The sequence below is a fragment of the Hypanus sabinus genome, unplaced genomic scaffold (assembly GCF_030144855.1).
Source record: "Hypanus sabinus isolate sHypSab1 unplaced genomic scaffold, sHypSab1.hap1 scaffold_1371, whole genome shotgun sequence".
Lineage (NCBI taxonomy): Eukaryota > Metazoa > Chordata > Chondrichthyes > Myliobatiformes > Dasyatidae > Hypanus > Hypanus sabinus.
This window is the reverse complement of record NW_026779443.1, coordinates 17,923-43,323: the sequence shown is the minus strand read 5'-3', so window position 1 is coordinate 43,323 and position 25,401 is coordinate 17,923. Positions and strand designations below refer to the sequence as shown.

The 25,401-nt window shown below is 46.0% G+C and overlaps 1 protein-coding gene across 1 annotated transcript in view; it reads left to right on the top strand.

Annotated features, from left to right (window-relative positions):
• LOC132386904 (uncharacterized) overlaps nt 1-25,198 on the top strand; it is a 43,589-nt gene extending 18,391 nt beyond the window's left edge. The window contains exons 5-8 of the mRNA XM_059959261.1: nt 3,725-3,835; nt 14,649-14,765; nt 16,174-16,309; nt 25,021-25,198. Of these exons, the coding sequence (XP_059815244.1) occupies nt 3,725-3,835; nt 14,649-14,765; nt 16,174-16,309; nt 25,021-25,198 (542 nt within the window). The remainder of the gene's footprint in view (nt 1-3,724; nt 3,836-14,648; nt 14,766-16,173; nt 16,310-25,020) is intronic.
• The last annotated feature ends 203 nt before the right edge of the window (nt 25,199-25,401 follow it).

Here is a 25,401-nt window from a genome sequence, read left to right as displayed (position 1 = left end):
TTTAGGCCCTTCGGCCCACAATGTTCTGCCGACCATGTAAACTATTCCATAAACTGCCTGGAATTTCTATGCCGCAGAGCCCTCTATTTTTCTAAGCTCCATGTGCCTATTTAAGAGGCTCTTTATTGACCCTATTGCACTCTCCTCCACCACCGTCGACGGCCGTGCTTTCCACGCACTCACCACTTTCTGTGTGAAAGTCTTACCCCGTCACACCCTCGACACCTATTTCCAAGCACTATAAATCTCTGTTCACTGGTGTTAGCCATTACACCTCTGGGAAACAGCGTCTGGCTATCTACGTGATCAATGCCTCTTGTGATCTTAAAGTCTCTCAGGCCAATTATTATCCGCCGTCTTTCTGAGGAGAAAGTTCCAAGATCACTCAGCTTATTCTCATGAGGTACGCTACCCAATCCAGGAAACAACCTTGTAAATCTACTCTGTACTGTCTCTATAGCATTCCCACAGTGAACACAGTGCTCCAAATAGGATCTATCCATGGTTTTATATAGCTGTAACTAGGCGCAAGGACAGCTTCTATTCAACTGCTATCAGAATATTGAACGGTCCCGTATTGGGATATCAGGTACGCTTAACCTCACAATCATCTCCTCGTGGCCCTTCAACATTATTGTGTGCCTCCGTGCACTTCCTCTGTAACTGTGACGCTTTACACTGTCACTTCCTGTGACTGGTGTACCGCGTTGTATTCCAGCGAAGTTAGCTGAATCTATGGATGTTGCTGAGACCTGTCCTGTTGTTGATGAAAATAAATGATGTCGTTGAAAATGTAGATGGAAGGTTGGTAAGTCTGTACCTAATACGAAGTTGAGTGGTGTTAGGGACCGTGTAGAAGATCTGCAATGAATGCAGTAGGGCATGGATCAGTTTCAGATATGGGTTGGCGAAATGGCAGATTGAGCTTAACACAGAAAAACGCACAATTTACACTTTGGTAGGTAAAATGGTAACCAGTAACAAACTATTAAAGACAAGAACCAAAACGGTGTTGATTATCAGAGGGATCTTGTGGTGCAATGTCATTGCTCGTGGCCATGCTTACTGACAGGGATTTATGAAGGCATATAGGATTCTTGTCTTTATTAGGCTGTATCAGTCATATTATATGAGGATTGGGAAGCTTTTAAAAACTTGCAGAAGGAAACTAAGAAGGTCATTACGAAGGAAAAGATGAATTATGAAAGGAAGCTGGTGACTAATATCAAAGAAAATACTAAAAGTTTTTGCTTGTGTATATAAAGGGTGAAAGAGATTCAAGGGTAGTTATTGGACCAACAGAAAATGATGCTGGGGATATGGTAATGAGAGACGCAGAGATGGCAGAGGAACTGAATGTAAATGTTGCGTCCGACTTCAGAGTTGAAGAAGTCTGCAGTATGCGGATATTCAAAAATGTTTGTGCAGTGAAAATTATGTATGAGAAGGTGCTCAGAATGCTTAATGGTCTGAGGGTGGATAAATCTACTGGGCCCGATGGAATACACCCTCGGGTTCTGAAGAAAGTAGCTGGAGAGATGGCGGAGGCACTAACAATGACCTTTCAAGGAACGATAGATTCTGGCATTGTACCAGATGGCTGGAAAATTCAAGATGCTACTCTGCTATTTAGGAAGGGTGGGATGCAGCAGAAAGGAATCTACAGATGAGTTTACGGAATACCTGCAGGCAAATGATAAGGTAGGCCAAAACCGGCATATTGTCCTGGAAGGAACATCCTGCCTGATTAACCTACTGCATTTTTCTGAGGAAACTACTAGCAGGGAAGTCTAACGGGAAGCAGTAGAGATGGTAAACTTGTAATTTCAGAAGGCCTTTGGCAAGGTGCCGCACATGAGGCTGCTTGGGAAAATAAGAGACCATAAAAGTATAGGGCCCAAAGAAGAGTGTGTGGAGCATTGACTGATCAGCAGCAAAGTGAGACTGGGTATAAAGAGATCCTATTCCGTCTGGCTGGCGGTTACCAGTGGAGTTCCACAGGGTTCGGTGCTGGAATCTTTGCTTTTTGCGATGCATGTCAATGATTTCCCGCTGACACAAATATAGTTGGAGGAGCGAGAAGTGTTGAGGAAACAGAGATGCTGCTGAACGTCGTAGATAATTTATAGGAATGGGAAACGAAGTGGCAAATGAAATACAATGTTGGAAAGTGTACGTTCATGTAGTTTGTTGGAAGAAATAAACGGGCAGACTATTATTTAGATGGGGAGAGAATTCAAAATGCAGAAATGCAAAGGGACTTTTGGAGTCTTTCTGGAGGATACTCTAAAATTTAACCTACAGTTTGAGTCAATTGTGAAAAAGGCCAATGCAATGCAGGTATTGATTTCTACAGGTATAGAATATAAGAGCAGGGATGTGATGTTGAGGCTGTATAAGGCACTGGTGAGACCACACTTGGAGTATTGTTAGCAGTTTTGGGCTCCTTATTTTAGAAAATGTATTCCGTTATTGGAAGGTTTCAGAGAAGATTCACGAGAATGATTCCAGGAATGAAGGGGTACCGTATGAGGAACGTCCGGAAACTCACGGGCTGTATACCCTGGAATTCAGGAGGAGGAGGGGGATTGCATAGAAAAATTCCGAATGCTAAGAGTACTGAGCGGATTACATACAGCAAAGTTATTTCCCTTGGTAGGGAAGTCGAGAACAAGAGGGCAGGAATCAGGATTGATGGACCTCTTTTTTGAACTGATATTAGGGAGAACTTACTTTAGTCAGAGGTTGGAAAATCTGCGGTTTTTGATGCGACAAACGGCTGTGGAGGACAAGTCATTGGATGAATCTAAGGCAGAGATAGATAGGTTCTAGTTTAGCCAAGATACCAAATGATATGGCGAGAAGGAATGGGAGTGGGGATTGCTGGAGGATTGGATCACCCCGTTATTGAATGGCGGAGCAGACTCAATGGGTCAAATGGCCCCCTTCTGCTCCTATATCTTCTGGCGATAGGGTCTACTGATTTTAGCAGCCAGCCATCTCCATTTTAATTCAGATCAGTCATTGACATCACAAAAAACAAACAGCCACTTGTATATGTAAATGATAATCAACCTTGTGAATCTTTTTTTTTTAAATATATATTGAGATTTGTTTAACTCGGGTCTCTAGTACTGTGAGCAACCACGTTACCTACCGCTCGTCCTCTTGCAATCAGACAGGAAAGAAAGGAAAGCCCCATTGCATTGTAATCCCCAAAAGACCATCATATTTCCAATGTGTGACAAAACAAGTTGCAAACAACAGTACAACCACGACCAAAATAATAAAACCTTAACCCTCTCTCTTTCCCCCTATCACCCATTGTCTCTCTCTCCTTCTGTCCCTCTCGCAACCTCTGCCATTTTTCTCCCCTCACTCTGCCCGTCTCTCCCTGACTCTTTCGATAACGCTCTTACTCTTCACACTGCCGCTTCACTCATAACCTCGTTCCATCTTCTCCATTCCCACAGATTGTCGAATTCCTCTCCTCGTTCAGCCTCCCCATTCTCTCCCATTTTCCCGTTCATCACCTTCATCTGTCACCCTATTTCCCGTCTCCATCCGTCCCTCCATCTACTGCTCAGTGTCCACGTCTCTCTCCACTCTCTTCACCCTGTCCCTCATATTTTCTACCTGTCTCTCACTCTGTCTCCCCCAGTCTCTACCTGTCCCTTGCCCTTCTATTTGCCTCTCTGACACATTCTCTTGCATTCTGTCCTAGATGATCTGGACCCCACCTACTCGCGGCTGAACCTTCTCCAAAATGAGCTTCCCATCGCTAACGAAGAAGATCCTCCTATTGCGTCTGGACCAGGAGAAATGTCACACGCAGGTCAGAGTTAACTTTGATGATGCCATTCTGAGGGGGGGTCACGTGACGTTCGCACAACTGTACAAGTGTAAATGCATCTGCATCGACCCTTCCCTCTGGCAGTTCCTTCCACAAATGGAGCACCGTCTGATTAAAAAAAAGTGTCACTCTGGTCCGCAGTTAAATATCTTTCTACTATCGCCTCAGAAGTGTGCGTTCTGTCCTCGATTCTAGAAGTCTGCAGAAAATGACTCTGCGCATTCATATTGTCTGTGCCCCACATGGATTTATAAACCTCTGTAAGGTCACCCATGAACTCCAAGGTATAAAATCCTAAACTGCCTGAATTATCTCCATAACTCAGTCCCTCGGATTCTCGGCAACATACGCGTAAATCTCCCTCTGCAGTCGTTGCTGCTCAGTGGCATTTCTCCTGGAGCAGTTGAACAAAAAACTGAACACTGTACTCCAAGGTCGGCCTACCCTACATCCTGTACAACTGCAAAGTGACCTCTCTACTCCTGTACACAGTGCCTTGATTGATAAAGATGCAATCTTTACTGCCCTATCTATCATTGACCGCAATTTCTGGGAACCGTTTTCCCGTAACCCTGAGTCCATCTATTCTATAACGCACCCCAGGGTTCCCCCTCTTCCTGTGAATGTCCCATCCTGGCTTGTCTTCCTCAAATACTACATCTCTCTCACCTCTCCTTTCTTTCTCCGTCTCTTCCTCCCTTTCTCTCTTCAATCTCCCAAACTGATCTACCATCTGGGATCTTGTGACTGGATTTGTTAAAGCCATTGTAGATTTTATCTGGCAATCAGGACAAACAGGTAATCAGCAATCAAATCGGTCCGTCTAATCTCCCTGGGCTCCACCCCATTATACAGAGCAGCCCAACCAATGCCTGATTGAAATCCCTATACATCTTTGTCTACTACACTTCCCTAATCGTCCGTCTCAGTGGCTCTCACCAAATATGGAAATCTAACAAGTTCCCACCGTGGCCTCTTGCCTACATTCCCTGCTGCCTCGGTGCAGCAGCCAGATTAATCATAGACCCCTGCCCAACCCAGACTCCCTCCCATCGGGGGGTGTGTGGGAAATATCAGATTATCGAACGCCCCCGAGAACGATCAGATGGTCTCCTGACCTCACGATCTATCTCGTCGTGGCCCCTTGCACCTTATCGCCTGCCCGCCCTGCCCTCTCTCTGTAACTGTGACACTTTATTCTGCATTCTGTGATTGCAAATTGAGCTACAGACTCCCTCACCGCCCTATCTAGCCTTGACCTCAATTTCTGGGAAACGTTTTCCCGTAATCTGGGTCCATCTATACTTTATCTCTTCCCAAGGTTCATCCTCTTCACTGAGAGTGTCCCATCCTGGCTTGTCTTCCTGAAATACCAAACCGTAGGCTTATACAGAAAGTCAGAAGCCATGGAATCCAGGGAAGATTCAGAATTGGCTTGCCTGCAGAAAGCAGAGGGTCGTTGTGGACGGAGTCCATTCTGATTGGAGGATTGTGGCTAGTGGTGCCCCTCAAGGATCTGTTCTGGTCCCTCTACTTTTTGTGATTTTTATTAACGAACTGGATGTGGGGGTAGAAGAGTGGTTTGGCAAGATTGCAGACGACACAAAGGTTGGTGGTGTTGCAGATAGTGCTGCGGATTGTTGAAGATTGCAGAGAGACATTGAAAGGATACAGAAGTGGGCTGAGAATTGGAAGATGGAGTTCAAGCCGGAGAAGTGTGAGGTGGTACACTTTGGAAGGACAATCCCAAAGGCAGAGTACAAAGTATATTGCAGCATACTTGGTAGCGTGGAGGAGAAGAGATGTCTGGAAATATATGTCCATAGATTCCTGAAAGTTGACTCACAGGTATTTAGGTTAGTTAAGAAAGATTACGGAGTGTTTCATAAGACGAGGGATAGAATTTAAGAGTCGCGGGTAATGATGCACCTCTATAGAACTGTTAGGACACACTTGGAGTACTGTGTCCAGTTCTGGTCGCCTCAGTATAGGAAGGATGTGGATTCATTGGAAAGGGTAAAGAGGAGATTTACCAGGATGCTGCCTGGTTTATAGAATATGCATAATGAGCAGAGATTAAGAGAGCTATGTTTTTTTTTTTCTCTCCCTGGAGAGAAGGAGGATGAGAGAAGTCATGCTAAGTTATACAGGATATTAAGAAGAATAGATAGAGTGGACAGCCAGCGCCTCTTCCCCAGGTCAACACTGCTCAAATCGAGAGGACATCGCTTTAAGGTATGAGGTGGAAAGTTCAAGGGAGATATTAGAGGAAGGTTTTTAAATCAGAGAGTGGTTGGTGCATAGAATGCACTGCCTGAGTCAGTGTTGGGGGCAGATACAGTAGTGGAATTTAAGAGATTACCAGCCAGCTATATGGAGGAAATTCAGCAGGAGGGTTATAGGAGGGGCGGGGTTTAAGAGTGTGCCGAAGTGCCCGTACTGTGTGTACTATTCTATGATATATGTTGTAACATTGTCATGCATTCCGTCATTTCAACCCATAAAGCCTCACTTAGACGAATTATCTTGCCTGTCCTGATTGTCCTCTGCGGTAACATTTTCTAAGCCTGATAATGTCACCCCTCCTTCTTTAATTCTTTCTGCCTTCTCACATCGAAATATGGTGCTCTCCTGCTTGCTCTTCCTACACACAATTCTTAGTAATGGCTACAATCTCATAATTCACTGTATTGATTAATTCTCTGAGCTCAACCGCATTTCCATTAAGCTTTCTGCATTGAGATACCCCAAGCCCATCTGGCATATTGGCTGTGTCTTCCCCAGTGAAGACAGATCCAACTGTTCATCTCTTCTGCCATTCCCTTTTTCCCCATAATAAATTCAACAGTTTCTGTCTTCAAGGGCCCAAATTTGGTCTTAACTGATATATTTCCTCTTCACATACCAAAAGAAGCTTTTACTATCCTCATTTATATTCTTTGCTAGCTTAGATTCGTACCTCAATTTTTGTCCCTTATTGCCTTTTTAATTATGTTCTGATGCTCTTTGAAAGTTTCCCAAACCTCTGGCTTCCCGCACATCTTTGCTATGTTATGATTGTTCTCTTTTATTGTTATACTGTCCTTGACTTCCCTTGTTATCCACGGTCGCCCCCTACTCCAATTAGAAACTCTCTTTCGCTTTGGAATGATCTAATCCGGCACCTGCTGCATTATTCCCAGAAATTCCTGCAATTTTTGTTCCACTGTCATCCCTGCTTTGTATCCTTCCAGTCACCTTTGGCAAGTTCCTCCCCCATGGCTCCATGGACGCCTTTGTCCAACTGAAATACGTACACTTCCGATTTAGAGTAGCCCACTAATTGGAAACATTAAATGCCTTATTGAGTTTCCTATTAATCAAGTCTACTACACTGTTCTCATGAATCGCCCTGGTTCCTCTCAAAAAAATATGGAAACGGCACCACCTGTGACCTTAGGAAACTGCAGAGCGTTGTGGAAAGAGCTGAGCCCAGCTCCGAAACCTGCGTCCCCTCCATGAACTCCGTCCACAGTTCCTGGCGCATCGATGAAGCAACCAGCAGCATCACAGAACCACTTCCAGCCACGCCGGCCGTTCTATCTTATGCACCTTCCCATCGGAGGGGAAGATGCGAAGGCCTGTTTCACTAGGCTCAAGGAGAGCTTCTACCCCACAGTCATCAGACTATTGAACTGTCCTGTACCATGATAAATATACTTTTGACCTCGTAACCTGCTTCCCCTTTGCCGCTGCACCTTATTCCCTGCCTGCACCGCAGATTCTCTGTGACTGTGACCCTTTATTCTGCATGATGTGATTGATTTACGTTGCTCCACTACCATGAAGTTGTCGGTATTTGTGGATGTAACTGAAACCTCTCCTGTCTGTAATGTATGTGAATGACCCAGATGACAGTTTAGATTAGTACGTTTGCAGTGATACGAGGATGGGTGGTGTTGTGGATAGTGTATGAGACCTGAAAAGAATAGGTATAACCGTATAACCATATGACAATTACTGCACGGAGTCAGGCCCTCTCGGCCCTTCTTCTCCGTGCCGAACGCTTACTCTCACCTAGTATCACCGACTTGCACTTCGCCCATAACCCTCCATGATCTATCTAATTTTATTTTAAATGACAACTTCGCAACTGCCTCTGCCACTTCCACAGTTAGCTCTTTCCACTCAGCTACCACTCTCCAAGTAAAGAAATTCCCCAAAACGTTTGCCCCTAAATCTCAACTCATGTTCTCTTGTTTGAATCTCCCCTACTTTCAAAGGAAAGAAAACTGTCCAGGTCAATTCTATGTATCCCCCTCATAATGTTAAATATCTCTATCTAGTCGCCGTCAACTTGACATGTTCAACCTTCCTCATCAACTTAGGTGCTGAAACCCAGGTAACATTCTAGTAAATTTTCTCTGTACTCCATCGATTTTGTTGACATCACTCCAAAAACTCGGTGACCTGAACTGTACACATACTCGAAATTTGGCCTCGCCAATGCCTGTACAAATATAATATAACGTCCCAAATCCTATACACAATGCTCTGATTTATAAAGGCCAGCATACCAAAAGCTTTCTTCACCACCCTATCCACATGTGATTGCACCTTCAGGGTACTATGCACAATTATTCTTAGATCACTACTGCATTCCTCAATGCACTACCTTTTGCCATGCAGGTCCTATTTTGAATAGTCCTACCAAAATGTAGCACCTCACAATTATCAGTATGAAACTCCATCTGCCATCTTTCAACCCATTCTTCTATCTGGCCTAAATCTCACTGCACGCATTGAAAACCTACTTCATTATCCATAATGACACCTATCTTTGTATTATCTGCATACACACTACTCCATCATGCAGATCATTAATGGATATGACAAACAACATTGGACCCAGTACAGATCCCGGAGGCACACCACTAGTCACCGGCCTCCAACCTAACAAAGAGTTATCCACCACTATTCTCTGGCATTTCCCATCCAGCCTCTGTTGAATTCATTTCTCTACTTCAGTATAAACACCCAAAGAATGAACCTGCCTAAACCTTCCGCGCAGAAACTTGTAACAGGATATACTGAAATCCATACAAACCACATCCACTATTTATCCTCGTCAAATTTCCTAGTAATCTGTTCAAAAATTCAATAAGATTTGACAAACATGACCATCCTCGGAAAAATCATGTTGACTGTTCCAGATCATACCCTGTCTATCCAGATAATTTTATATACCATCTCCAAGAATACTTTGCATGAATTTACCCACCACTGACGTCAAACTGACAGGCCTACAATTGCCAGGTTTACTCTTAGAATCCAGTTTAAACAACGGAACTGCATGAGCAATACGCCAATTCCCGGCACCATTCCCGCTTTTACTGACATTTGAAATATTTCTATCAGACCCCCTGCTATTTATGCACTAACCTCCCATAAGGTCCTATGGAAATCCTGTCAGGACTCAGAAATAAATCCATTTTTATATTCCTTAAGAGCGCCAGTCCATCCTCCTCTTTAATAAACATAGTTTCCATAGCGTCCCTACTTGTTTTCCTTACATTACACAATTCAGTATCCTTTTCCTTAGTGAATACCGAAGAAAATAAATTGTTCAAAATCTCCCCTATCTCTCTTAACTCCACACATAGCTCTTCACTGATTCTCTAAGGAACCAATTTTATCCCTCAATATCCTTTTACTATTAATATAACTGGAGAAACCCTTTGGATTTATTTTCACCTTATTTGCCAAACCAAACTCGTATCTTCTTTTAGCCTTTCTAATTTCTCTCTTGAGATTTTTCTTACATTATGTATATTCCTCGAGCAACTCATTTACTCCATGATGCCTGTATATTGTAGATCTCTCTTTTTCCGAACCAAGTTTCCAATCTCCCTTGAAAACCATTGCTCTCTCAAAACTTTAACCTTTCATTTTAACCAAAGAATAACATAAAGATTCTGTACCTTCAAAATTTCAACTCAAAAGGCAGTAGGATATGTATCAGTTAAAGCTATGGGTTGGACAAATGGCAGGTGGAGTTTCACACGGAGAAGTGTGACATGTTGCAACTTGTTCGCACAAATGTTAAGATATAGAACACTCTTAAAACCAGGAACCTAAACAGTGTTGATTTTCAGAGGAAGATTGGGTTCCAATGTCATTATCCGTGGTTAAGGACTTAGAACATATAACATAGAATAGTACAGCTCATTATAAGCCATTCGGCCCAAAATGTTGTGCCAACCCACGAACCCTGCCTCCCATATAATCCCCCACTTTAAATGCCTCCAAATGCCTGTCTTAAACTTCACTAGTGTATCTGCCTCTACCACTGACTCAGGCAGTGCATTCCACGCACCAACCACTCTCTGAGTGATGGATCATCCTCTACTATCCCCCTTGAACTTCCCTCATCTTACCTTAAAGCCATGTCCTCTTGTCCTGAGCAGTGGTGCCCTAACGAAGAGGCGCTGGCTGTCCTCTCTGCCTATTCCTCTTAATATTCTGTACATCTCTATCATGTCTCCTCTTATCCTCATTTTCTTCAAAGAGTAAAGCACTAGCTGGCTTAAGTTATGATCTGAATCTATACTCTGTAAACTTGCAGCATACTGTCTAAACTCCTCTGTGCCCTTTCCAATGCTTCCACATCCTTCCTTTCCTGAGGCGACCAGAACGGAACAGAGTACTGCAATTATGACCTAACTAGAGTTTTATAGCGCTGCAGCATTACATCCCGTCTCCTACACGCTATTCCACGATTTATGAAATCTTACACCCCATAAGTTTTCTTATCTACCCTATCTACCTGTGAGGCATCGTTCAGGGATCTGTGGACACGTACCCCCAGATTCCTTTGCTCCTGAACACTTCCAAGTATCCTGCCATTGACGTTGTACTCTGCCTTGGAGTTTGTCCTCCCAAAGTGTACCACCTCACACTTCTCCGGGTTGAAATCCATCTCCCACTTCTGAGTCCACTTCTGCATCCTCTCAATGTTAATCTGCAATCTTCGACAATCGTCAGCACTATCCACAACACCACCAACCTTTGTCTTGTCTGCAAACTTGCCAACCCACTATTCTAACTCACATCAAGGTCGATAATAAAAATCACAAAAATGTTGAGGTCCAAGAACAGATTCTTGTGGGACATCACTAGACTCAACCCTCCAATATGAATGCATTCCAGCGACTACGACCCTCTGCCTTCTGCAGGTAAGCCAGTACTGAATCCACCTGGCCAAACTTCCCTGGATCCCTTCTGACTTTTAGAATAAGCGTACCATATGGAACCTTGTCAAATGCCTTATTAAAATTCAGACAAATCACATCCACTGCACTACTTTTCATACATATATGCCTGGTCACCTCCTCAAAGAACTCTATCAGGCTTGCTAAGCACGATCAACCCTTCACAATGCCATGCTAACTGTCGCTGATCAGACAATGATCCTCTAAATGCCCATAGATCCCTTCTCGAAGAAACTTTTCCAACTGCTTTCCCGCCACAGACGTAAGGTTCACTGGTCTATAGTTACCTGGACTATCCTTACTACACTGCTTAAACAAGGGACAACATTGTCCTCCCTCCAATCCTCCGGTACCATTCCCGTGGGCAATAAAGACATAAATATCCTAGCCAGATGTTCAGCAATCTCTTCCCTTTCTTCGTGTAGCAGCTTGTGGCATATTCTGTCAGGTCCCTAGGACTTATCCATCCTAATGTATTTTAACCAATCCAACACCTCCTCTCCCTTAATATCAACATGCTCCAGAACATCAACCTTACTCATATTGTCCTCACCGTCATAAAGGTCTCTCTCTGTGGTGAATACCGAAGAGACGTATTCATTGAGTATCTTGCTCACTCCCACAGCCTCCAGGCACATCATCCCACTTTTATGTCTAACCGGTACTACCTTCACTCCCGTCATCCTTTTGTTCTTCACAATGAAGAATTGAAGAATGCCTTGGTGTTTTCCGTTGCCCTGCTCCGCAAGGCTTTCACATGCTCCCTTCTTGCGCTTCTCAGCCCCTTCTTAAGCTCCTTTCTTGCTACCCTATATTCCTCAATAGACTCATCTGATCCTTCGTTCCTAAACCTCATGTCTGCTGCCTTCTTCCACCTGACTAGATTTTCCACTGCACTTGTTAACCATTGTGTATCTTCCCCACCGGGACAAATTTATCCTTAACATCCAGCAAGAGATCCTTAAACATCGACTACAGTACATTTCCCTGCAATAGCATCATCCCAATTAACACACGCAATTTCTATTTTTATAGCCTTATAATTTGCCCTTCCACAATTAATTATTTTCCTGTCCTCTCTGATTCTATCCTTTTCCAAGATAATGCTGAAGGTCAGGGAGCGGTGATCACTGTCCCCCAGATGATCACCCACTGACAGATCTGTATTAGGCAAGCATATTACACGCATGACTTTATTATTGAGGACACTGGTTTCAAAAGTCAGAAGTTATGTTGCAATTTCGTCAAAATTTCTGTTAAGGCTGCATCCGGCGTATTATACATAATTCTGTTCACCACATTGTTGGGAGGATTAGAAGGTCTTGGATAGCCTCCGAAGATGTTGAACGAGAGATCCGACAGAGTTTTCTAAGATCACAAAAGACATAGACTGAGTAGACAGACAGTTCCTTTTTCCAAAGTCGAAATATATCATACCAGAGGGTGTGCATTCGGGGCAACATTGTAGGCCTGTTTCCGTACTCTGCTGGGTGATCTCTGTTCCTCAGGGACCCTGTGTTTTGCAACACACTCAACGGTCCCTGATGTTTGTCCTCCTGAAATACAATAGATCAAACTAAATTGCATGTGCTCTAGTTTAGCCGACTTCCCCGGCGAATCGAGATCCCACTGTAAGAGATAACTGTCTTCACTGTTTAAAACGCCATCAACGTGAAAGTCGTCTGCAAGCTCACCTGCAGTGCATTGTATAATCTGCTATAAATGGTCAATAAAGCTGACAAAGATCACTGGTTCCACGACCGATTACCCGTGAGCAACGTTAGTGAAGGGCTTTCAGTCTGAGAAATGAATTGCAAACCGAAATTTTGTCCCCTATCTTCGAGCCAATTGTATACATAATCAGCCATCCCTCCCTGTTTTGCACTCCATTTCCGAGGGGTATGCTACCTGGGGTCTTGTTAAATTCTATGTACATTACATCCAGCACCTCCTCAGCCTGAGCATTCCTCCTCAATTAAATCGGTCAGAGAGATCCTCTTGGGTTCCAAACCATCTTCATACCATTCTCCCATCTGAGCCCTTGTTAATAGCCTTGTTCAAGCCTCTGTATGGTACATCTACTGCCCGTTCCTTGTCTGTCCTCCGCAGTCAAATACGCCCGAAATATCTACCTGGGTCTCACGCCGCCCTTCATCTCCTTCCCCCTCCTCTCGTCTGTTTTCCCTATCTTTCCCTCTCCCACCCAGCCTCCCTGCTCCATTCCTTCTAGGTCTCTCTCTACCTTCCTCTCTGCTATCTTCCAGAGTGGATCCTGATACGGGACTTGTCAAGCATCCTTTATGCCTATCAATCCGGACATATCAGACAGTCAGCTTCCCCTGGGTCCCACACCATTACACAGAGTAGTCTACCAAGTTGAAATAAAAGTCTTATTTTCTTCCCTGTTCAAAATGTCTACTATTCTGTTCTCATGATTGTCCCTGGTTCCTCATTAAAAATATAAACAATGCTCCACCCATGATCGCTGCAAACTTCAGAGCGGTGTGGAAAGAACTGAGCCCAGCTCCGAATCCAGCCTCCCCTCCATGAACTATTTCGACACATGCTGCTGTTTTGATAAAGCGCCCCGCGACATCAAAGATCCCCGGACATTCTGTCTTCTGCACCCTCCCATCGGAGGGGAAGTGGGAAAGCATGTATCCGGAGTCTCAAGGACAGCTTCTACACTACAGCAATCAGACTATTGAACGGACCCCTAATACAATAAGATGTAATCTTGACCTCAAAATCCTACGCTTCGTGGATTTTGAAATTTATAATCTGCCTACACTACAATTTCTCTGTAATTTCGATACTTAATTCTGCATTCTGTAACTGAATAACCTTGTTCTACTCCAATGAAGTGACCTGTACACGGATGTGGGTGGGATTTCTCCTGTCTGTGATGTACATCTGAATTAATTCTAATTATCTGGATAGACATGGTCATGCTGCACCTTGGTAGGCGAAATGCTCGGAGAGAGCACAAGATCAGAAGAGCTACAGAAGGTATCATTCCCAAATGTGAAAGGTCTATCACCAGAGGGAATTGAACCCGGGTCGCTGGTACTGTAAACCGCTACGCTAATCATCACGTGTCCGTGCCGCCCTTCTCCTTGTCAACAGCCACACAACAAGAAACACAATGGAGTCTACGAAATCACCACAACATGTTCATCCCCACAAGACCGTCATTTACCTCATGTGTGGAAAAGGAACAAAGCGGGCAAACAATAATACAGATATTCAAAATGATAAACTCGTGACACTCTCTCTTTCCGTTCTTTCGCACCTCCTCTCTCTCGCTCCATTGTCTCTTCCCTCTCTCTCTCACTCCCCCAGTCTTCCCCACACTATCGCTGTCTCTCTCACACATGCCACTCCCCATTCACTCAGAACATCGCTTCCTCTTCTCGCGCAGCCATATACCCTCCCCTCTCTCTTTTTGTTTTCTCTCCCCCATTCCCTCACATTTTCCCGTCCATCGGTCCCCTCTCACCATCCCCTGAATTCTCCTTCTGTTTATCTGAGTGGTCTCTCCACAGGTCCGCATAAACAGGAGCCGAACGACAACATCGGAAATGGACCGGACCGTAAGATGTCGCTACTCAGCATGGTTACGTCCGTCCTCTTCCTGACCGTGGTCGGGCTGTCGATCCATGGTGAGTCGAACGGACTCCGGTTGGAGTCAGACCGTAAACTAAAAGTGTGAAATGAAACGTGAGTGTAAAAGCTCACAGTCACCCGGACTCGCCGCACAACGTGTACCTCACTTCGTACCTCGCCATGACACTGACACATACCGTTCCGTGATACGGTCACGCCCCTCACCGTGGAACTGAAACTACCCTTCCTGGACAGGGATATAATACCCTCCATGACACAGTTACGTCCACACCGTGACACCGAAAAAAAGCAACTCTGTATCCATACGGCCAGTTCCCGGTGCATTCCATCTGTCATAATCATCTGGATAAGCCTCCCCTGAGGGCTTAGTCAAACACCCGGGGCTCCAACTGAATCGATCACATTCGGGAGAGGTGACAAAATCTCCGGAATCAGAGAGACGCTTTTCAGCCCTGGGAAGTGAAGGGATTTGGATTCTCTGTGATGAGGCTCAATGTAACTGAGATTGAGAGAGGGAGGGGTGATTGTGGTGGAAGGAGAGACCGCGGGTGGTGGGTGGAAGGGAGTCCCATTGTGGGACACGGCTGCGTTCACCCTCACACTGTAAGAGAACATGGGAAATAGATCGAACCGTAGAATCTGCCGACTCCGCCTCATTACTTCCGCCATTATCGTAATTGTTGCCGCGCTATCGATCCATAGTGAGCCGAACGGGCTTCAAATGTAAACAAATGTTACTGTAAAACTCGACAGTGACACCGACAGGCCCTTAACAGTGACACTGAGGCGCCTCTCACTGTGACACCAACACGCTCCTCAACCTGACTCGTCCAGCTCCGCACCGTGACAAAGACTCACACGTCACAGTAACACCACTGTAACACCGAGATGGTATCGTCCCTCAAAATAACACCGGTGCAATTACCCACACCTCACCCTGACACAGACAATGGCCGTAGCCCTGACATGCCACTCACCGTGACACAGACACACCTCTGTGAGACCAGCACACCCCAAACCATGACAACAGATAATCTTCTCACCGTGACGCCACCACGCGCTTTACTGTGCCATTTACCTCGCCGTTTCATCGAGATACACCTCATTCTGATCCGTGCACCTCTCGCCAGGGCAGAGAAACACCTATCACAATGACACCGACAAGTCCCTCACAGCAACTCGGACATGCACCGCACAATACTGACGTAGACCCCCACTGTAACGTCAACAAATTCTTCACCGGGACATTGATCTACTCCTCAGCGTGACACAGGCACACGATTCAAGGTGGCGCCGACGCCTCTCACTGTGCCACCAGCACATCCTTCAGTCTGAAACCCTTCACCGTGACACTGGCACAGCACTCTGTGTGATCCGGTCGGTAGCGTGACGCTGACTCACGTGTCACTGTAAACGCTAAACATCCCTCACCATCTTTCTCAGTATCACAGATTCGTCAGTCTAAGGTCACCTGCAACCGAACCGATAATGAATTAAATTCAACCCTTCAATCCATGGTTTCGGCGCTCAATTCTAATCTGTCTGTTCTTAAACAAAAACACAGTGATCTCCGTCACCAGTTCTGTGGATTGTTGACCAGCAGAAGAGGTGAGGCATCATACCACTCTTTAACCCGCTCCTCATCACAGGGCAGGCATGGAGAGAGGAAGCGTCACTCTGTGCTTGATATCGGGAGTGTGTGAAGAGATGGTATGGATGGTGATTCATTCTGTGTTTGACACGGGAGGGCGTGGGCGTTACTTCGCTTTGTGTGTGAACTCGGAGGAGTGTGATAGGACGGTTCAGAGATAACTTCGCTCCGTGACCTGCCAGGAAGTGTGTGATGGGACGTCAGGAGGGAGATTCACACTGCGTTAGACTCGGGAGCATGTGATGGGACAGTGTGGAAGCAGCTTCTCTCTGTGTCTGACACTTTGCTCTGTGGTGTGTTGAGAAGCCGTAGAGGGAGAATCACTCTCACTGTGACATTTGTCGAGTGTGCTGAGGGAGTTTCTTTCTGTGTCTGACCGCTGGATTGTGTGATGGGGCAGTGGAGAGAGAGATACAATATGCGTCTGACCACGTTAGTGTGTGATCGGATGGACCTCAGGGAGCTTAAATCTGTGTCTCACCCCGTGTGTGATGGGACTCTATGTTTGAAATAGTGTGCCTGTGATGGGAAGCTATGGTGTGAAGGGGGAGTTGGGTGAGTGCGTGGGATGTGGTCATGTGTGTTTCTGACACCGGGATCAGTGACGCCTGGCACGATGGTGTTCCGTTCTCTGTCTGATGCCAGTGGTGTGTGATAGAACGGTGCGGATGGAGCTCCTTTCGTTTTCTGAACCCTGCATTGTGTGATATCACCGTGTAGAAGTAGCATCTATATCTGACCACGGGAGTATGCGGTGGGATGGTGAAGAGAGTGCTTCAGTTGCTATCTGATGACTGGCGCGCGTAAGTGGGTAATGTGGGGGGAGGTTCACTCTGTATGAGTCCGCAGGACTGTGTGATGGGAAAGTGTGCAGGGGGCTTCATTTAATGTCTGACCCATGGAGTGTTTGAGAGTGTGGTGGAGTGAAAGCTTCAGTCTGAGACTTACCCGGTCGTGTGTGATGTGACAGCGTTTAAAGAGCTGTGTCTGACACCGGGAGAGTATGATGGGACCGTGAGACAATAGCTTCATTTATCGTCTGTCCCCGAGAGTGCGTGACGGGTCCATGTGGAATGAACCCTCAATAGTGTCTGCTCAATCAGGAAAAGTTCACTCTATTACTGACACCGGGATCATGTGATTGGATGGTGCCGAGGAAATTTCCTTGCGAGGGTGATCTCGGGTGAGACTGATGAGCCGGTGCGGAGGGGGTTTCATACTGTTTCTGACCCTGCACGTGTGTCAAGGGGGAGTGATAAAAAGCTTCACTCCATGTCTTTTTTCCTGGTGTCCGTAATCGAAGGGTGATGAAGGAGCAACATGTCCCATCCGGGAGTGTGCGATTTTACACTAGCTTAAGTGTAAGTCTGACTCCTCGATTTTGTGGTGGGACGCTGTGGAGGAAACTTAACTCTGTGTCCGATCCCGGGGAGTGTCTGATGGGACGGTATGTAGGGAGATTCACTCTGTGTCTGACCACGGGAGTGTGTGATGGGACGATGTGGAGGGAGATTCACTCTGCGTCTGACCCGGGGAGTGTGTGATGGGACGGTGTGGAGGGAGATTCACTCTGTGTCTGACCCCGGGAGAGTGTGATGGCCAGTGTGGAGGAGGATTGATTTTTCCTTATTCCCGCTTTTCAGAGGAAATTTGTTCCAAGGATTTGGTCAGATATGGAGACCGGTGTTACTTGTTCTCCACGTTTGAAATATCTTACAATGGAGCTCGTCTACTTTGTTCAAACATTGATTCAATGCTCCTGGAAATCAATTCGCAGGATGAAGCGGTAAGGGTCACACCACGACAAAGACCATAAGAACATAACACAAGGGGCAGAAGTCGACAATTCGGCTCATCGAGTCTGTTCCGCCATTTTATCATGAGCTGATCCATTGTCCCATTTAGTTCCACTCTCCCGCCTTCTGCCCTGGCTACAAAGATACCTATCAATTTCTGCCTTAATTACGCACAATGTCTTGGGATCCACTGCCGCCTGTGGCAACATCTTCCACAGATTCATCACGCTCTGGCTAAAAAAAATTACCCTCGCTTCACGGAGTCCGTGGAAGCAGAGTCCTAGGCTTTGGCTAAGTGGGCTTCGGCGTAAGGGGCGTAAGCCTGTGTGATTGCTCGCTGAGGGAAAGAAGGTAAGGTCGCTAGGTGCTTTTTAGACTTATTCTATTAATTCAGTTCAGGTATGGGGGAGACAGTCAGAGCAGTGGTGTGCTCTGTATGCAGTATGTGGGAGGTCAGGGTCAAGACAGTTGTCCCTGATGACCACACCTGCAAGAGGTGCGTCCAGCTGCAGCTCCTATCAGCCCGAGTTAGGGAGTTGGAGCTGGAGCTGGATGAACTACGGATCATTCGGGAGGCAGAGGCAGAGATAGATAGGAGTTATCAGGAGGTAGACACACCACAACACCAGGAAGTAGGCAGATGGGTGACGGTCCAGTGAGGCAGGGGGAGCAGGCAGAGAGAGCAGAGCACCCCTGCGGCCATTCCCATTAACAATAAGTATACCGTATTGGATACTGTTGATGGGGATGACCTACCAGGAATGAGTTGTAGTGGTTCTGCCTCTCGCACAGAGGTTGAACCCTCAACTAGAAAGGGGAGGAGGGAAGAGAAGAGAGCGATAGTTTTAGGGGATTCTATAGTCAGGGGGGCAGATAGGAGATTTTGTGGGGCAGATCGGGAGTCTCGGATGGTATATTGCCTCCCTGGTGCCAGGGTCCGGGACATCTCAGATCGGGTGCAGGCTATTCTTGAGAACGAGGGAATGAACCCAGATGTAGTGGTCCATGTAGGGACCAACGATGTAGGTAAGGTGAGTGAGGGGGTCCTGCTTAGAGAGTTCAGGGAGTTAGGAGTGATGCTGTAAGTCAGGACCTCCAGGGTGACAATCTCGGGATTGCTACCTGTGCCACGTGCGAGTGAGGCGAAGAATAGAATGATTATGCACATTAATTCGAGGCTGAGAGCATGGTGCAGGAAGGAAGGGTTCAGGTTTTTGGATAATTGGTCTTTGTTCCAGGGCCATTGGGATCTGTTTCGAAGGGACGGTCTACATCTGAACCGGAGGGGTACTAACATTCTTGCAGGAGTATTTGCCAGTGCTGCTCGTGGGGGTTTAAACTAGATGTGCAGGGGGCATGGATCCAGATCCAGAGGGTTGGTCAGAAGAAGCATGGGGTTAAATGTGTAGAGGTTTTGGGTGATCCTGAGAAGGTCATCAAAATTCAGTGTGCAATTAGCCCGATGGAAGTTCAAGGAGCTGGGTTAGGTACAGTAGACAGTGTTTTAAGCAAAGAGAGGTGGAATGGGCTAAGAATTCTATACTTGAATGCGCGTAGTGTCAGAAATAAGACAGATGAGCTTGAAGCTCAGATGAAAATGGGGAACTACGATATTGTTGGGATAACGGAGACATGGCTGCAAGGGGATCAGGCCTGGGAATTGAGTGTACCAGGGTATACGTGCTATCGTAGAGACAGAAATATGGGAAGAGGGGGTGTGGTGGCCCTGTTGGTGAGGAATGAGATTCAGTCCTTAGCAAGAGGTGACTTGGGAACAGGGGAAGTAGAGTCTGTGTGGATTGAGCTGAGGAAGAATAGTGGTAAAAAGACCCTAATCGGTGTTGTGTACAGGCCCCCAAACAGTAGCGTGGATATTGGGTACAAGTTGATTAGGGAGTTAACACATGTGCTAAAGGTAATGCAATCGTTATGGGAGATTTCAACATGCAGGTAAACTGGGAGAATCAGGTCGGAGCTGAACCCCAGGATAGGGAGTTTGTGGAGTGTCTAAGGGATGTATTTTTGGAACAGCTTGTGCTTGAGCCAACCAGGAACGAGGCTATTTTGGAATTGGTGATGTGTAATGAACAGGAATTGATAAGTGATCTTGAAGTAAAGGAGCCGTTAGGAAGCAGTGATCATAACATGAGAAGTTTTTATCAACAATTTGAGAGGGATAAGGGCAGATCAGAGGTGTCAGTGTTGCAATTAAATAAAGGAGACTACGGAGCCATGAGGGAAGAGCTGGCCAAAGTTAAATGGGCGGATGCCCTGGCAGGAAAGACAGTGGATCAGCAGTGGCAGATATTCTTGGGCATAATACAAAGGATGCAAAAGCAGTTCATTCCAATGAGAAGGAAGGATTCAAAGAGGGGGAAGGGGCCACAGTGGTTGACAAAGGAAGTCAGAGATTGTATAGCATTAAAGAAAAATAAGTATGACAGGGCTAAGATGAGTGGGAATACAGATGATTGGGAAAGTTTTAAGGAACAGCAGATCTTAACTAAAAAAGCAATACGGAGAGAAAGAATCAGGTATTAGCTTAGTCTAGCCAGGAATATAAAAGGGGATAGCAAAAGCTTTTTTAGCTATGTGAAGAGAAAGAAGATAGCTAAGAACAATGTTGGCCCCTTGAAGAATGAATTGGGAGAAATTGTTATGGGAAACAGGGAAATGGCAACAGAATTTAATGCGTACTTTAGATCTGTCTTCACCAGGGAGGACACAAGCAATCTCCCAGATGTATGGATGGGACAGGGTTATAAGATATCAGAGGAATTGAGACAGATTCACATTAGGAAAGAAACTGTGATGAGTAGACTGGTAGGACTGAATGCTAATAAATCCCCGGGTCCAGATGGTCTGCATCCGAGGGTTCTAAAAGAGGTGGCTCAGGAAATTGCGGATGCATTGGTAATCATTTTCCAATGTTCCTTAGATTCAGGATCAGTCCCTGAAGATTGGAGAGAGACTAATGTTATCCCACTTTTCAAGAAGGGAGGGAAGGAGATAACGGAGAACTATCGCCCTGTTAGCCTGGGGAAGATGGGGAAGATGCTTGAGTCCATTATTAAGGACGAAATAGTGGCACATCTTGATGGCAGAAATAGGATTCGGCCGAGCCAGCATGGATTTACCAAGGGCAAATCATGCTTGACTAATCTGTTGGAGTTTTTTGAGGGTGTAACAAGGATATTAGACGAGGGTAATCCAGTGGATGTTGTGCACCTAGATTTCCAGAAGACATTCTATAAGGTGCCACATAGGAGATTGGTGAGTAAAATCAGAGCTCATGGCATTGGGGCTGGGTTTCAACATGGATAGAAAACTGGTTAGCAGACAGAAAGCAAAGGGTTGCAGTGAATGGGTGTTTCTCGGACAGGCTGGTGGTGTCTAGTTGGGTACCACAGGGCTCTGTATTGGGACCACAGCTCTTTACGATTTATGTCAATGATTTAGATGAGGGCACTGAAAACTATATCAGCAAGTTTGCTGACGATACTAAACTGGGTGGCAGTGTGACATGCGAAGAGGAGGTTAGGACAATACAGGGAGACTTGGATAGGCTAGGTGAGCGGGCAGATACTTGGCAAATGTCATTCAATGTGAATAAATGTGAAGTTATCCACTTTGGAAGCAGGAACGAGAGGGCAGAGTATTGTCTGAACGGTGTAGAGTTAGGTAAGGGAGAAATGCAAAGAGACCTAGGAGTCCTAGTTCACCAGTCAATGAAGGTGAATGAGCAAGTGCAACAGGCAGTGAAGAGGGCAAATGGAATGTTGGCCTTTGTTACAAGGGGAATTGAGTACAAGAGTAAGGATGTCCTTTAGCATTTGTACAGGGCCCTGGGGAGACCACACCTGGAATATTGTGTACAGTTTTGGTCTCCAGGTTTAAGGAAGTACATTCTGGCAATTGAGGAAGTGCAGCGTAGATTCACTAGGTTGATTCCTGGGATGGCAGGGCTGTCTTATGCAGAGAGATTGGAGAGATTGGGCTTGTACACGCTGGATTTGAGGAGATTGAGAGGGGATCTGATTGAAAAGTTTAAGATAATTAAAGGATTTGATAGGATTGAGGCAGGAAATATGTTCCAGATGTTGGGAGAGTCCAGGACCAGAGGGCATGGATTGAGAATAAGAGGTCAGTTATTTAAAACAGAGTTGAGGAAGAGCTTCCTCTCCCAGAGAGTTGTGGAGGTGTGGAATGCACTGCCTCAGAAGACGGTGGAGGCCAATTCTCTGGATGCTTTCAAGAAGGAGCTAGTTAGATATCTGATGGATAGGGGAATCAAGGGATATGGAGACAAGGCAGGGACTGGGTATTGATAGTGAATGTCAGCCATGATCTCAGAATGGCGGTGCAGACTCGAGGAGCCGAATGGTCTACTTCTGCACCTATTGTCTATTGTCTGTTCTGAATGTGCGCCCTGCAATCCTCAAGTCATGCCCTCTCGTACTAGACTCCCCCACAATGGGAAACAACTTTGCCACATCCACTCTGTGCATGCCTTTCAACATTCAAAATGTTTCTATGAGACCCCCTTTCATTCTTCTAAACTCCAAGACGTACAGTCCAAAAGCGGTCAGACCTTCCTCAAATGTTAACGCTCTCATTCACGGAAACATTCTAGTGAATTTTCTCTGAACTCGCTCCAGCATCATCACCTACTTTCTTAAGTAAGTTGCCCAAACCTGCAAACAGCATTCCAAGTGAGGTCTTAGCAGTGCCTTATAGAGCCTCAAAATCACACCCCTTCTCCTACTCTATTCCTCCAGAAATGATTGCCAACATTGCATTCGCTTTCTTCACCATCGACTTAACCTGGAGGTTAACCTCAAGGGTTTCCTGCACTAGGACTCCTAAGTCCCGTTGCATCTCAGAACTTTGAATTCTCTTCCCATTTAAATTATAGTCTGCCCGTTTATTTCTTCTGCCAAAATGCATGACCATACACTTACCAGCATTGTATCTCATTTGCCACTTCCTTGCCCATTCTCGCAATTTATCCAAGTCTCTCGGCAGACTCTCTGTTTCCTGTCAATCAGCCAACGCTCTAATCACGTATGTAACTTTTCCATAATTCCAGGTGTTCTTAACTTGTTCAGCAGCCTCATGTACGGCACTTTGTCAAAGGCCTTCTGACAATCCAATTACACAATACCCACTGCATCTCCCTTGTCCGGACTAATTGTAATTTCCTCGAAAAATTGCAACAGTATTGAGAAGAGATTTTCACACGGATCCCATGTTTACCAGTATGAGAAAAAAAATAGTGGCGACCCATGTTTATCGACCATCACACTCCCGGGTTAAGAAACAGAATGAAGCTTTCTCCACACCGTCCAAACAAACACACTCCGGGTTCAGACACAGATTGAATCTACCTCCACAGCGTCCCATCAGAGTCTCCCGGGGTCAGATACAGATTGAATCTCCCTCCACACCGTTACATCAGACACTCTCGTGGTCAGACATAGAGTCAAGCTCCTTCCACGCCGTCCCATTGCACACTCCCGGGTTGGGATTCGTAGTGAATCTCCTCCACACCGTCCCACCGCATATTTCCGGGGCCAGCCACCGAGTGAATTTCCCTTCGTACCGTCATATCGCACACTCTTATGGGGTCAGACACATAGATCCCCCTCCATACGGTCTCATCACACACTGCCTGGGTCAGACATAGTGTGAGGCTCCCTCCACACTGTGCCATCTCATTCTCCTGGGGTGAGACAGAGAATAAAGATCCTTCCACACCATCCCTTCACACTCTTCCGGGATCAGATATACAGTGACGCTCATTTAAATTTACTCGAACTCAATCGTTATTGATGGCACTTTAATTTCACAGAATTTTATCGAGAAATCTGTCCACGACCAAGGCAGTTCATACTGGATTGGAAAATGCGAAAACGGGTGAGATTTGGGATCTTGGAAGTTTCTGAGAAGAAAGCTGTCATGGGATTGATACAGGCAACGAATAGGGAGTGGACAGTGGGATTAGTTTGGGGACGGCCACAGGTTTCTTGAGGGAGTGGGAATTGTCATTAGTTTGTGGACTGCCAAGAGCTGTGGGAAGAGTATGGAAAAACGGGGCATTTTAGGGACAGAGAGAGTTCTGCGTGGAGTGAGTGGGCAATTGGATTTGTTTGGCGACCGACACGGGCAGTTGGAAGAGACGTTATCGGTGAATTAATGTGGGCATTGACAGAGAACTGTGGGAAGAAGGTGGGAAGTGGGAGTGTTTTGGTTTCTGACACAGGCCTCGAACAAGAAGGCTTGACAGTGGGATTATTCCCGGGACAAGTACGAGGCTGTGCGGAGTGAGTGGGAAGTGCGAGTGTTTTGGGGACAGATACTGTCCTCTGCATAGACAGTGAGTCAGTGGGTGTCCATTGGACAGATAATGATCTGTGGCGTGAGAGTGGGAAGTCAGGGTATTTTGGGTTATAAAGCAGGCCTGTGGGGAGAAGGTGCAGCAGTAGGAGTATTTTGGAGACTGCCATTGGGCCTTGGGGTGACAATAGCTCTGTGGGTGAATGCTTGGCCTGTGGGATCAGGTGGGGTACTGGGATTATTCTGGGTTCAGACACCGGTCTGCGGGGTGAGGGTGGGACATGGTATTAATTCCGGGACTGACACAGGATGGCATGGAGCGTGTGGGTCACTGTGAGTAATCTGGATACTGGCTGAGGGCTGTGATGGGAAAGTGGGATAGTGGGGATTATGGGGTCTGCCACAGGTCAATGGTGAGGGAGCGTGTCTGTGATTTAGGGGACTGACACAGGGTTGTCTGCTGGACGTGCGTTGTCCCTTTTGAACTTGTTTCCCCCTCCTTGACAGGGAAGTGGCCTTAAATGTCGTGTACAAGGTGAACGCTGGGAAGTCCGAATGCGGTAAATGTAACTCCAGTTGCAAAAATGATCAGTACCGTTTCATCTGTGAGAAGTCTGCACCTTTCTGCCCGGATATTTCTGAAAAGATCCGAAATCTCTGTCAACAGCCCATGGAGCCGACTTGAATCAAATGACAATACCCTCTTTCTCTATTTCTCTCTCCGAATCTCACTAACCCATTCTCTCTTCCCCTCGCCACTACCCTATTCTCCTCCCTCCTTCTATCGCCTCTTTCCTCGCCATGTCGCCTTCTCTTTACCCTCATTCCAAACTCTCTCTCTCTCATCCTCCTCCAATCCTACCTCACCTATTACATCCCTAATTTCCT